This window comes from Colius striatus, chromosome Z (assembly GCF_028858725.1).
Source record: "Colius striatus isolate bColStr4 chromosome Z, bColStr4.1.hap1, whole genome shotgun sequence".
NCBI lineage: Eukaryota > Metazoa > Chordata > Aves > Coliiformes > Coliidae > Colius > Colius striatus.
Genome location: NC_084790.1, coordinates 77675611 through 77687685, shown reverse-complemented (window position 1 = coordinate 77687685; position 12075 = coordinate 77675611). Strand labels below are relative to the sequence as shown.

General features: G+C 59.5%; 2 protein-coding genes and 1 pseudogene across 3 annotated transcripts in view; 2 read left to right on the top strand and 1 right to left on the bottom strand.

Moving 5' to 3' along the window:
- The window catches only part of UBAP2 (ubiquitin associated protein 2), a 152434-nt gene that overhangs the window by 22350 nt on the left and 118009 nt on the right, over window positions 1-12075 (bottom strand). The gene's annotated exons all lie outside the window — the stretch shown is intronic.
- LOC133628718 (interferon-like) lies at window positions 2245-2952 on the top strand. Its single transcript, XM_062017464.1, has one exon. The coding sequence runs from the start codon at window positions 2245-2247 to the stop codon at window positions 2950-2952; it is 708 nt and encodes a 235-aa protein (XP_061873448.1).
- On the top strand, window positions 7891-8599 carry LOC133628716 (interferon-like; annotated as a pseudogene).

Here is a 12075-nt window from a genome sequence, read left to right as displayed (position 1 = left end):
GCGTTCTTGGAAAACAAAGCGCACTAGGAAGCCGTTACCCCCTGGCAGTGCACAGGGGGAAATGCGGATAGCACCGTTCAACTCTCTCCAAACGATAGCCGCTTTTCTAGGACTAGCACCTTGTTGTGCTTTGCCGTAAGCTGGAGGCTCCTGGGGGCAAACGGGACAAACTCGGTGTCATGGTTTAGCAAGGAGCAGCTTTTGCTTGGTAACAGGGGGAGCGGCTTGCAGCGAAGACTCGGTAAAGAGTTAGTTTTTGGACTCTCCCCCGCCTCCTGGCTTCACACTCACCTCCGGCCCGGCCAATCTGGTGCCTCTGCCATCTCTCTTCATTGGCGTACCACTCGGAGTTGGTTTATGTTTGTTATATTTTGGGGTTTTATGGTCCTGCTTTGGTTGGTGTTGCATTAAAATCTTTTCTGCTCTCTTCCCCAAGCCCGCTAGCCTGGTCTGTTTTGTCCCGGACCTTAAGCGGCAATTCAGCTCTTCCCGCCCTTTGGCAATCCTCAGGTCTTTGGTACTTGAGGCTAATGGTGGTCTTTTCTTCCCTGATGGACCTAAACCACGACACCTGGATCTTAAGGAGTGTCTCTCACAGGACGATATCCCCTTTGTAGGACTACGGCCTTGTCTCCTCCAAGCTAGAGAGCCACAGCTCCCCTCAGCCTGGCATCATACGGGAGGTGCTCCACTCCCTCAAAGACTTCTCATGGCCCGCCACAATAACCTTCAAACCAAACCAAAGGGAAGCAAAGAGACCCTAGAAGCCCCACCCATCCATACCCAGTGCTCAAGTGCATGGACACACAGCACCTCCTTGAAGACACGCTGCTACAGGAGAGCTCCTGAGGGATTGCCCAGAAACACGTAGCTCTGCAAGCCTGCCAGAGTGCAAACAGAAATGATGTATTCCTAGGAAAACGAGGATGACAAACCACAAGTCAAAAAGTTCAAAAGCACAACCAATACTGCAGCCTCACGTGACGCCCAGCACAGAAGGGAAAGGAGAAACCACAAAACCTCACAACGGCAGCAAAAGTGCCCCATCTATCGCCACCCCTGCGCTTTCGCATCCCCCACTCAACCACTACAGGCAACGGCACCCCCCAAACCTCCCGACCCAACACACCTCCCGCCAGGCACAGCACGTCCAGCAGAGAAACTGGGAGGGGGTTGGCGGGAAGGAGAGATCAGCGCTGGGGAATCCCTCGGTGGGCAGCGAGCAATTGCACCGGCCACCACCCAGGGTTTTGTTTCCATCTTGGTTTCATACCCCTGCTCAGTACGACCCAGGACTGTTCTTACGTTGGGCTAATTACTGATACTCCCCTTCATTCGGGTTCCTTGATGACATTCCTCTTCTATCCCTCCGTGCGGTTTTATTTCCTTGGCCCAACTCTCCTCCCCATCTCACCGGGAGGAAGGAGCAGAGGAGTGACCGAGCCCACACGCCTGGTGCTTTGATGCTGGTTGCGGTGAAACCCCAACACCCAGACGCAAGGCTCTTTGCTTATAGGGACCAGCTTCCTCTTGGCTCTGCCTCAGACATCTCAGGCAAAGGGACGGACAAAGACCCAGCCACGGGGACAAACAAGAGGCACCACAGACAGGGATCTGACTCCAGCGGCAGTCCCAGCAGCACGCACTTCCCTTTTTCCCCTTCCTTCCCTCCCAACCCCTTCTCGACACTCTCCCCGAGAACACGGGCCATGCCCAGCTGCCCGCACCCACACCGACCTGCCAGCAAGGCTCCTCCGCCCCTAAGCCTCGCTCCAGGAGTTGCCCACTGACATCACTTCACGGCCCTTCCACACACAACCAACAGAAACCATCAGCCCACAGCTAAACAAAGGGAAAGCAGCAGCGAAAAGGAAAACGCAACCACCACCATGGCAGGGGCAGAGGGAAAAGACCCCCGGGCATGCCAGGAACCTTCAGCTGCCCAAAACGGGCCTCTCAGCCGCCCCAAGGTCTCTGCCCCGGCACTCTCGCATCGCATCCCCACGCAACCGCTCCCGCACGGCCACCCCACTAACGTACTTCCTCAGCACCGCCGCGGGCACCGGCCACAACCGAAAGCCACAGCCAGAAGCCGCGGCAATCGGAAAGCCCGGCAGCGAAAGCCGCCGCTCCGCATAAAGCCGGCGCCCGGCAGCACCCCGAGCACAGTGCCCACCCGCCCCACCACACAGCCTCACCGGCTCCCGCGCCAGCAACAACCCCACGCGCCACCCACAGCCCCCCATGCCTGCGCCACGCACCGCACGTACCCGCCGCCTGCGGCACGGCGTCCCGGCGCTGCTGCTCCTCCTGCCGCCGCTCGCCACCGCCCTCGCCTGCCCCACTCTGCCCCCCCGACTCCTCACCTTCCCCGGGGACGGCCTCCGCCTCCTGCAGGCCACGGCTCCCAGCCCCACCCAGCCCTGCCAACACGACTGGGACGACGCACCCGACTTCCCCGGCGCCGTCCTGAACACCACACACCCGCAACAAGCCGCGCACATCGCCCTCCACATCCTCCAACACCTCTTCACCACCTTCAGCAGCTCCAGCATCCCACCACACTGGGACCAACAGGCGCTGCACACCCTTCGCAACCAGCTCGACCACTCCATCCACCACCTGAGGAGATGCCTCAACGACACCCGCAAGCTCTCCCAAGGACGGGGGCCCCGCAACCACCTGCTCGCCCTCCACCGCTACTTCAGCAGACTCCAGCTCTTCCCCGGCACCCACCACCACAGCGCCTGCGCCTGGGACCACGTCCACAACCAAGCCCTCCTCTGCTTCCAACACGTCGACACGCTCCTACGCCGAAGCAGGAGCCGAGACGTGTCTGAGCTCCACCAGACCCATCCAGCCCCAACGCCCGGCCCCAGCCGCCGCCAGCCGCCACGGCTCAGCACCGCCCACAGCGCTCCCAGGCACGAGCCCGCGGGCACACGGCCGTGAGCACGGCCAGCCCGCACCGTGCCTGGGCGGGAAGGACGAGGCAACTGCTGTGCTGCACGCTGATGGAGAGCCGCGAGGCGCCGCCACACGCCTGCTGCTTCTTACCCACGGCCCCATCCAGCCTGGCCGGAGCGAGACCTCCCCGGCCGAGGGAACGGTCCCCACGCACCTGGCGGGACTCCCACACAATGACTATTGGTCACAGGACCCTGCACAGTTCTTTATTCGTCTATTTATCTATTTATTTATTTATTTGTTTGTTCCGCGGGACTCTGGATTCATTTATTTATTTATTTATTTATTTCTGTGTTGCTCCATCTATTTATTCACGCATCTCCTGCAAATAAACACTTGCGTTGCTCAAACAAAAAGAACAACAGCAGTGGTGCTCCTCACGCACATAGCTGACAGGACTCTGCAGCCTGCCAGGGACCAGCCTCCCTCCTGCAGCCCCTCTCACTGATGCCTCCTGCACGGCTTGAAGGCTCTGCACAAGGGGCCGCTCTCAGGGACCCACCACCGCCCTTCAAGCTCACAGGCACCTCCTCATGACGCCAGGTGGACATAGCACACACCTGCACAGATCACACCTGCCCTGCCCTGCATGCACCTCCATTCCCAACACACACAATCTCTCCTTTCCCTACCCTCTCTCACTGCCAAGACACAAAAGCCACCTCCAAACCACCACCCCATCACAAACAACCACTCAGCGAGGACTCACCACTGCTTGCGACCAAGCAGCGTGGCTTCAATAACCTGCACCTCAAAGAGACCAGGACGGGCACCCACCCACGCCTCCACATGCTGGGACACGGAACAGCACCCCAGCGCTTTGAAGCCCACCCAACAAACTCCAAAGACACACAAAAACCACACAGGAGATGCCCGCGACCGCTCCTTGCTCTCCTACAACCACCGCGGACGGCTTTGTGCGGAGCCGGCTGGGCTCGGTAACAGGGGGAAGGGGCTGCGCCCATCTCCCACGCAAACTCTTCCTGAAACGTCCCCTGCCTCTGAGTTTGGGGCCCATCTGCGGCCCGCACGGGACAACCTGGCTCCTCTGCCGCCACTGCCGAAGAGCAGAAATCTGCAACCTGCAGGACGAGGTGGGAGGACAGGACCAGACGGAGGCCACCACGCGCAGCCCGCAGTCAGAGAAGCAGGAGAGCCAGAGCAGAGATCCCCCTGCAGCCCATGGCCTGCAGAGTGCAGGCTGAGCCCCTGCAAGCCACGCACGGCAAAGGCAGGACTGAGAGCTGGCAGCAGCTGCAGCAGGACCCCGTGCCAGAGCGCGGGGAGTCTTCTGGACCCCACGACACAGGCAGCGCACAGGAGCCGCAGCCCTCGGGTGAAGGCCCGTCGCAGCGGCCCGTGCAGGGCTGCCCAGCCTGGCAGGGACCCCGCGCTGGAGCAGGGCAACGGCCAGGAGCCCGCCTGCCCTCAGGCGAGACAAGCGGCAGGAGCCATCGCAAAAGCACTCACTCCAACCCCCACTCCCTGCCTCCCTGGGCTGTTTCGCCCACGCCTCTAAGCGGCCACTGAGCCCTCCCGTCCCTCAAGGGCTGCCAGGGCTATAATGGACTAGCAATGTGCCCCAGCCTTGCTAGCAGCATACTTAACCACCCAAAACCACATTGCTCCCACCAGCCAGGATTCTGCCCGTTAGACGTGCCATTGCCTTGGAAGGCACGACTCGCTGTCTCAGGATAAATGGCCTCCGCGCACGCATCCAGGCCCGGCGTCAAGGAACTGTGACCCTCCTGGAGTTTTAGGGACTTTCTCAGACCCTCCTGAACTTTCCAGGACCCTCCAGAGACGGTACTGGGCACGCGACAGGGGGAGGCGTGGATACAAGAGCCGGACCAGCGGAGGGGTCGCCCTCGCGCTCCCTTCCCCCACCTCACTGCCGCTCTCGGGCCAGCCAGGATCGGGGCAACGCGCTGAAACGGACCAAACCCCCTCCAGCTTGCGAAAGGGGGAGCACTGCCAAGGGCAAATGCTGCTCTGCTGCAGGCAAGCCCCCAACTTATTCTCAAAGTTACACAGCACCCGCTCTTGCTTTTACATCCTGCTGCCCTTCAAGCTTTGCCCGATTTCCACTCTCACCCTGCTGCTCCTCACACTCGCAACCGCGCATTCCGCAGCATTACCTTCTTCACCAGCAGCCAGCCTCATCCTCTGAATGCCGGCTCACGTTTTTTGCCAATGACCAGCTCTTTATTCCCCCACTCGACCAGACGGAGCATCGCAGCTCCTAGACAAGCAGCTGCCGGGACGCTGTGCACTCCAGCGGTGACTATCAGCACTTTCCCTCCCCCTGCCGGCGCACTACAGAGACCTTCCAACAAAAACTCAAGCCCGCTGTCAGGTGCGGTGGATTCCCGGTAGTGGCTATTGGAACTTTCTCTCTCTCTCTTTTCCTTCCCTCTCCCTTTTCTCCTTACGGTGTTGTTTGTTGTGGGTGAAAGAAAGAAGTTTAGCACTGGACTCCGTTTTGAGTCTTAAATCTGTTCTCGAGAATACGTGAAACCTGATCGTGAAACAGTGAACCTGTTTCACTGGACATCACTCAGAAGTTAAGCCCAGGTGAGCCCGGTCACGCAGAATTGTCTGAGGTCGCCTGGAGAGCAAGGGACTTCTGCCAAATTAAGCCCAACAGGGGACAGTGACATTTAATTGGTTCCGCAGACGGCGTTCTTGGAAAACAAAGCGCACTAGGAAGCCGTTACCCCCTGGCAGTGCACAGGGGGAAATGCGGATAGCACCGTTCAACTCTCTCCAAACGATAGCCGCTTTTCTAGGACTAGCACCTTGTTGTGCTTTGCCGTAAGCTGGAGGCTCCTGGGGGCAAACGGGACAAACTCGGTGTCATGGTTTAGCAAGGAGCAGCTTTTGCTTGGTAACAGGGGGAGCGGCTTGCAGCGAAGACTCGGTAAAGAGTTAGTTTTTGGACTCTCCCCCGCCTCCTGGCTTCACACCCACCTCCGGCCCGGCCAATCTGGCGCCTCTGCCATCTCTCTTCATTGGCGTACCACTCGGAGTTGGTTTATGTTTGTTATATTTTGGGGTTTTATGGTCCTGCTTTGGTTGGTGTTGCATTAAAATCTTTTCTGCTCTCTTCCCCAAGCCCGCTAGCCTGGTCTGTTTTGTCCCGGACCTTAAGCGGCAATTCAGCTCTTCCCGCCCTTTGGCAATCCTCAGGTCTTTGGTACTTGAGGCTAATGGTGGTCTTTTCTTCCCTGATGGACCTAAACCACGACACCTGGATGTTAAGGAGTGTCTCTCACAGGACGATATCCCCTTTGTAGGACTACGGCCTTGTCTCCTCCAAGCTAGAGAGCCACAGCTCCCCTCAGCCTGGCATCATACGGGAGGTGCTCCACTCCCTCAAAGACTTCTCATGGCCCGCCACAATAACCTTCAAACCAAACCAAAGGGAAGCAAAGAGACCCTAGAAGCCCCACCCATCCATACCCAGTGCTCAAGTGCATGGACACACAGCACCTCCTTGAAGACACGCTGCTACAGGAGAGCTCCTGAGGGATTGCCCAGAAACACGTAGCTCTGCAAGCCTGCCAGAGTGCAAACAGAAATGATGTATTCCTAGGAAAACGAGGATGACAAACCACAAGTCAAAAAGTTCAAAAGCACAACCAATACTGCAGCCTCACGTGACGCCCAGCACAGAAGGGAAAGGAGAAACCACAAAACCTCACAACGGCAGCAAAAGTGCCCCATCTATCGCCACCCCTGCGCTTTCGCATCCCCCACTCAACCACTACAGGCAACGGCACCCCCCAAACCTCCCGACCCAACACACCTCCCGCCAGGCACAGCACGTCCAGCAGAGAAACTGGGAGGGGGTTGGCGGGAAGGAGAGATCAGCGCTGGGGAATCCCTCGGTGGGCAGCGAGCAATTGCACCGGCCACCACCCAGGGTTTTGTTTCCATCTTGGTTTCATACCCCTGCTCAGTACGACCCAGGACTGTTCTTACGTTGGGCTAACTACTGATACTCCCCTTCATTCGGGTTCCTTGATGACATTCCTCTTCTATCCCTCCGTGCGGTTTTATTTCCTTGGCCCAACTCTCCTCCCCATCTCACCGGGAGGAAGGAGCAGAGGAGTGACCGAGCCCACACGCCTGGTGCTTTGATGCTGGTTGCGGTGAAACCCCAACACCCAGACGCAAGGCTCTTTGCTTATAGGGACCAGCTTCCTCTTGGCTCTGCCTCAGACATCTCAGGCAAAGGGACGGACAAAGACCCAGCCACGGGGACAAACAAGAGGCACCACAGACAGGGATCTGACTCCAGCGGCAGTCCCAGCAGCACGCACTTCCCTTTTTCCCCTTCCTTCCCTCCCAACCCCTTCTCGACACTCTCCCCGAGAACACGGGCCATGCCCAGCTGCCCGCACCCACACCGACCTGCCAGCAAGGCTCCTCCGCCCCTAAGCCTCGCTCCAGGAGTTGCCCACTGACATCACTTCACGGCCCTTCCACACACAACCAACAGAAACCATCAGCCCACAGCTAAACAAAGGGAAAGCAGCAGCGAAAAGGAAAACGCAACCACCACCATGGCAGGGGCAGAGGGAAAAGACCCCCGGGCATGCCAGGAACCTTCAGCTGCCCAAAACGGGCCTCTCAGCCGCCCCAAGGTCTCTGCCCCGGCACTCTCGCATCGCATCCCCACGCAACCGCTCCCGCACGGCCACCCCACTAACGTACTTCCTCAGCACCGCCGCGGGCACCGGCCACAACCGAAAGCCACAGCCAGAAGCCGCGGCAATCGGAAAGCCTGGCAGCGAAAGCCGCCGCTCCGCATAAAGCCGGCGCCCGGCAGCACCCCGAGCACAGTGCCCACCCGCCCCACCACACAGCCTCACCGGCTCCCGCGCCAGCAACAACCCCACGCGCCACCCACAGCCCCCCATGCCTGCGCCACGCACCGCACGTACCCGCCGCCTGCGGCACGGCGTCCCGGCGCTGCTGCTCCTCCTGCCGCCGCTCGCCACCACCCTCGTCTGCCCCACTCTGCCCCCCCCGACTCCTCACCTTCCCCGGGGACGGCCTCCGCCTCCTGCAGGCCACGGCTCCCAGCCCCACCCAGCCCTGCCAACACGACTGGGACGACGCACCCGACTTCCCCGGCGCCGTCCTGAACACCACACACCCGCAACAAGCCGCGCACATCGCCCTCCACATCCTCCAACACCTCTTCGCCACCTTCAGCAGCTCCAGCATCCCACCACACTGGGACCAACAGGCGCTGCACACCCTTCGCAACCAGCTCGACCACTCCATCCACCACCTGAGGAGATGCCTCAACGACACCCGCAAGCTCTCCCAAGGACGGGGGCCCCGCAACCACCTGCTCGCCCTCCACCGCTACTTCAGCAGACTCCAGCTCTTCCCCGGCACCCACCACCACAGCGCCTGCGCCTGGGACCACGTCCACAACCAAGCCCTCCTCTGCTTCCAACACGTCGACACGCTCCTACGCCGAAGCAGGAGCCGAGACGCGTCTGAGCTCCACCAGACCCATCCAGCCCCAACGCCCGGCCCCAGCCGCCGCCAGCCGCCACGGCTCAGCACCGCCCACAGCGCTCCCAGGCACGAGCCCGCGGGCACACGGCCGTGAGCACGGCCAGCCCGCACCGTGCCTGGGCGGGAAGGACGAGGCAACTGCTGTGCTGCACGCTGATGGAGAGCCGCGAGGCGCCGCCACACGCCTGCTGCTTCTTACCCACGGCCCCATCCAGCCTGGCCGGAGCGAGACCTCCCCGGCCGAGGGAACGGTCCCCACGCACCTGGCGGGACTCCCACACAATGACTATTGGTCACAGGACCCTGCACAGTTCTTTATTCGTCTATTTATCTATTTATTTATTTATTTGTTTGTTCCGCGGGACTCTGGATTCATTTATTTATTTATTTATTTATTTCTGTGTTGCTCCATCTATTTATTCACGCATCTCCTGCAAATAAACACTTGCGTTGCTCAAACAAAAAGAACAACAGCAGTGGTGCTCCTCACGCACATAGCTGACAGGACTCTGCAGCCTGCCAGGGACCAGCCTCCCTCCTGCAGCCCCTCTCACTGATGCCTCCTGCACGGCTTGAAGGCTCTGCACAAGGGGCCGCTCTCAGGGACCCACCACCGCCCTTCAAGCTCACAGGCACCTCCTCATGACGCCAGGTGGACATAGCACACACCTGCACAGATCACACCTGCCCTGCCCTGCATGCACCTCCATTCCCAACACACACAATCTCTCCTTTCCCTACCCTCTCTCACTGCCAAGACACAAAAGCCACCTCCAAACCACCACCCCATCACAAACAACCACTCAGCGAGGACTCACCACTGCTTGCGACCAAGCAGCGTGGCTTCAATAACCTGCACCTCAAAGAGACCAGGACGGGCACCCACCCACGCCTCCACATGCTGGGACACGGAACAGCACCCCAGCGCTTTGAAGCCCACCCAACAAACTCCAAAGACACACAAAAACCACACAGGAGATGCCCGCGACCGCTCCTTGCTCTCCTACAACCACCGCGGACGGCTTTGTGCGGAGCCGGCTGGGCTCGGTAACAGGGGGAAGGGGCTGCGCCCATCTCCCACGCAAACTCTTCCTGAAACGTCCCCTGCCTCTGAGTTTGGGGCCCATCTGCGGCCCGCACGGGACAACCTGGCTCCTCTGCCGCCACTGCCGAAGAGCAGAAATCTGCAACCTGCAGGACGAGGTGGGAGGACAGGACCAGACGGAGGCCACCACGCGCAGCCCGCAGTCAGAGAAGCAGGAGAGCCAGAGCAGAGATCCCCCTGCAGCCCATGGCCTGCAGAGTGCAGGCTGAGCCCCTGCAAGCCACGCACGGCAAAGGCAGGACTGAGAGCTGGCAGCAGCTGCAGCAGGACCCCGTGCCAGAGCGCGGGGAGTCTTCTGGACCCCACGACACAGGCAGCGCACAGGAGCCGCAGCCCTCGGGTGAAGGCCCGTCGCAGCGGCCCGTGCAGGGCTGCCCAGCCTGGCAGGGACCCCGCGCTGGAGCAGGGCAACGGCCAGGAGCCCGCCTGCCCTCAGGCGAGACAAGCGGCAGGAGCCATCGCAAAAGCACTCACTCCAACCCCCACTCCCTGCCTCCCTGGGCTGTTTCGCCCACGCCTCTAAGCGGCCACTGAGCCCTCCCGTCCCTCAAGGGCTGCCAGGGCTATAATGGACTAGCAATGTGCCCCAGCCTTGCTAGCAGCATACTTAACCACCCAAAACCACATTGCTCCCACCAGCCAGGATTCTGCCCGTTAGACGTGCCATTGCCTTGGAAGGCACGACTCGCTGTCTCAGGATAAATGGCCTCCGCGCACGCATCCAGGCCCGGCGTCAAGGAACTGTGACCCTCCTGGAGTTTTAGGGACTTTCTCAGACCCTCCTGAACTTTCCAGGACCCTCCAGAGACGGTACTGGGCACGCGACAGGGGGAGGCGTGGATACAAGAGCCGGACCAGCGGAGAGGTCGCCCTCGCGCTCCCTTCCCCCACCTCACTGCCGCTCTCGGGCCAGCCAGGATCGGGGCAACGCGCTGAAACGGACCAAACCCCCTCCAGCTTGCGAAAGGGGGAGCACTGCCAAGGGCAAATGCTGCTCTGCTGCAGGCAAGCCCCCAACTTATTCTCAAAGTTACACAGCACCCGCTCTTGCTTTTACATCCTGCTGCCCTTCAAGCTTTGCCCGATTTCCACTCTCACCCTGCTGCTCCTCACACTCGCAACCGCGCATTCCGCAGCATTACCTTCTTCACCAGCAGCCAGCCTCATCCTCTGAATGCCGGCTCACGTTTTTTGCCAATGACCAGCTCTTTATTCCCCCACTCGACCAGACGGAGCATCGCAGCTCCTAGACAAGCAGCTGCCGGGACGCTGTGCACTCCAGCGGTGACTATCAGCACTTTCCCTCCCCCTGCCGGCGCACTACAGAGACCTTCCAACAAAAACTCAAGCCCGCTGTCAGGTGCGGTGGATTCCCGGTAGTGGCTATTGGAACTTTCTCTCTCTCTCTTTTCCTTCCCTCTCCCTTTTCTCCTTACGGTGTTGTTTGTTGTGGGTGAAAGAAAGAAGTTTAGCACTGGACTCCGTTTTGAGTCTTAAATCTGTTCTCGAGAATACGTGAAACCTGATCGTGAAACAGTGAACCTGTTTCACTGGACATCACTCAGAAGTTAAGCCCAGGTGAGCCCGGTCACGCAGAATTGTCTGAGGTCGCCTGGAGAGCAAGGGACTTCTGCCAAATTAAGCCCAACAGGGGACAGTGACATTTAATTGGTTCCGCAGACGGCGTTCTTGGAAAACAAAGCGCACTAGGAAGCCGTTACCCCCTGGCAGTGCACAGGGGGAAATGCGGATAGCACCGTTCAACTCTCTCCAAACGATAGCCGCTTTTCTAGGACTAGCACCTTGTTGTGCTTTGCCGTAAGCTGGAGGCTCCTGGGGGCAAACGGGACAAACTCGGTGTCATGGTTTAGCAAGGAGCAGCTTTTGCTTGGTAACAGGGGGAGCGGCTTGCAGCGAAGACTCGGTAAAGAGTTAGTTTTTGGACTCTCCCCCGCCTCCTGGCTTCACACTCACCTCCGGCCCGGCCAATCTGGTGCCTCTGCCATCTCTCTTCATTGGCGTACCACTCGGAGTTGGTTTATGTTTGTTATATTTTGGGGTTTTATGGTCCTGCTTTGGTTGGTGTTGCATTAAAATCTTTTCTGCTCTCTTCCCCAAGCCCGCTAGCCTGGTCTGTTTTGTCCCGGACCTTAAGCGGCAATTCAGCTCTTCCCGCCCTTTGGCAATCCTCAGGTCTTTGGTACTTGAGGCTAATGGTGGTCTTTTCTTCCCTGATGGACCTAAACCACGACACCTGGATCTTAAGGAGTGTCTCTCACAGGACGATATCCCCTTTGTAGGACTACGGCCTTGTCTCCTCCAAGCTAGAGAGCCACAGCTCCCCTCAGCCTGGCATCATACGGGAGGTGCTCCACTCCCTCAAAGACTTCTCATGGCCCGCCACAATAACCTTCAAACCAAACCAAAGGGAAGCAAAGAGACCCTAGAAGCCCCACCCATCCATA

Excerpts from the sequence above, each read along its gene's own strand:
- LOC133628718 (XM_062017464.1), top strand. The coding sequence starts at position 2,245 with ATGCCTGCGCCACGCACCGCACGTACCCGCCGCCTGCGGCACGGCGTC.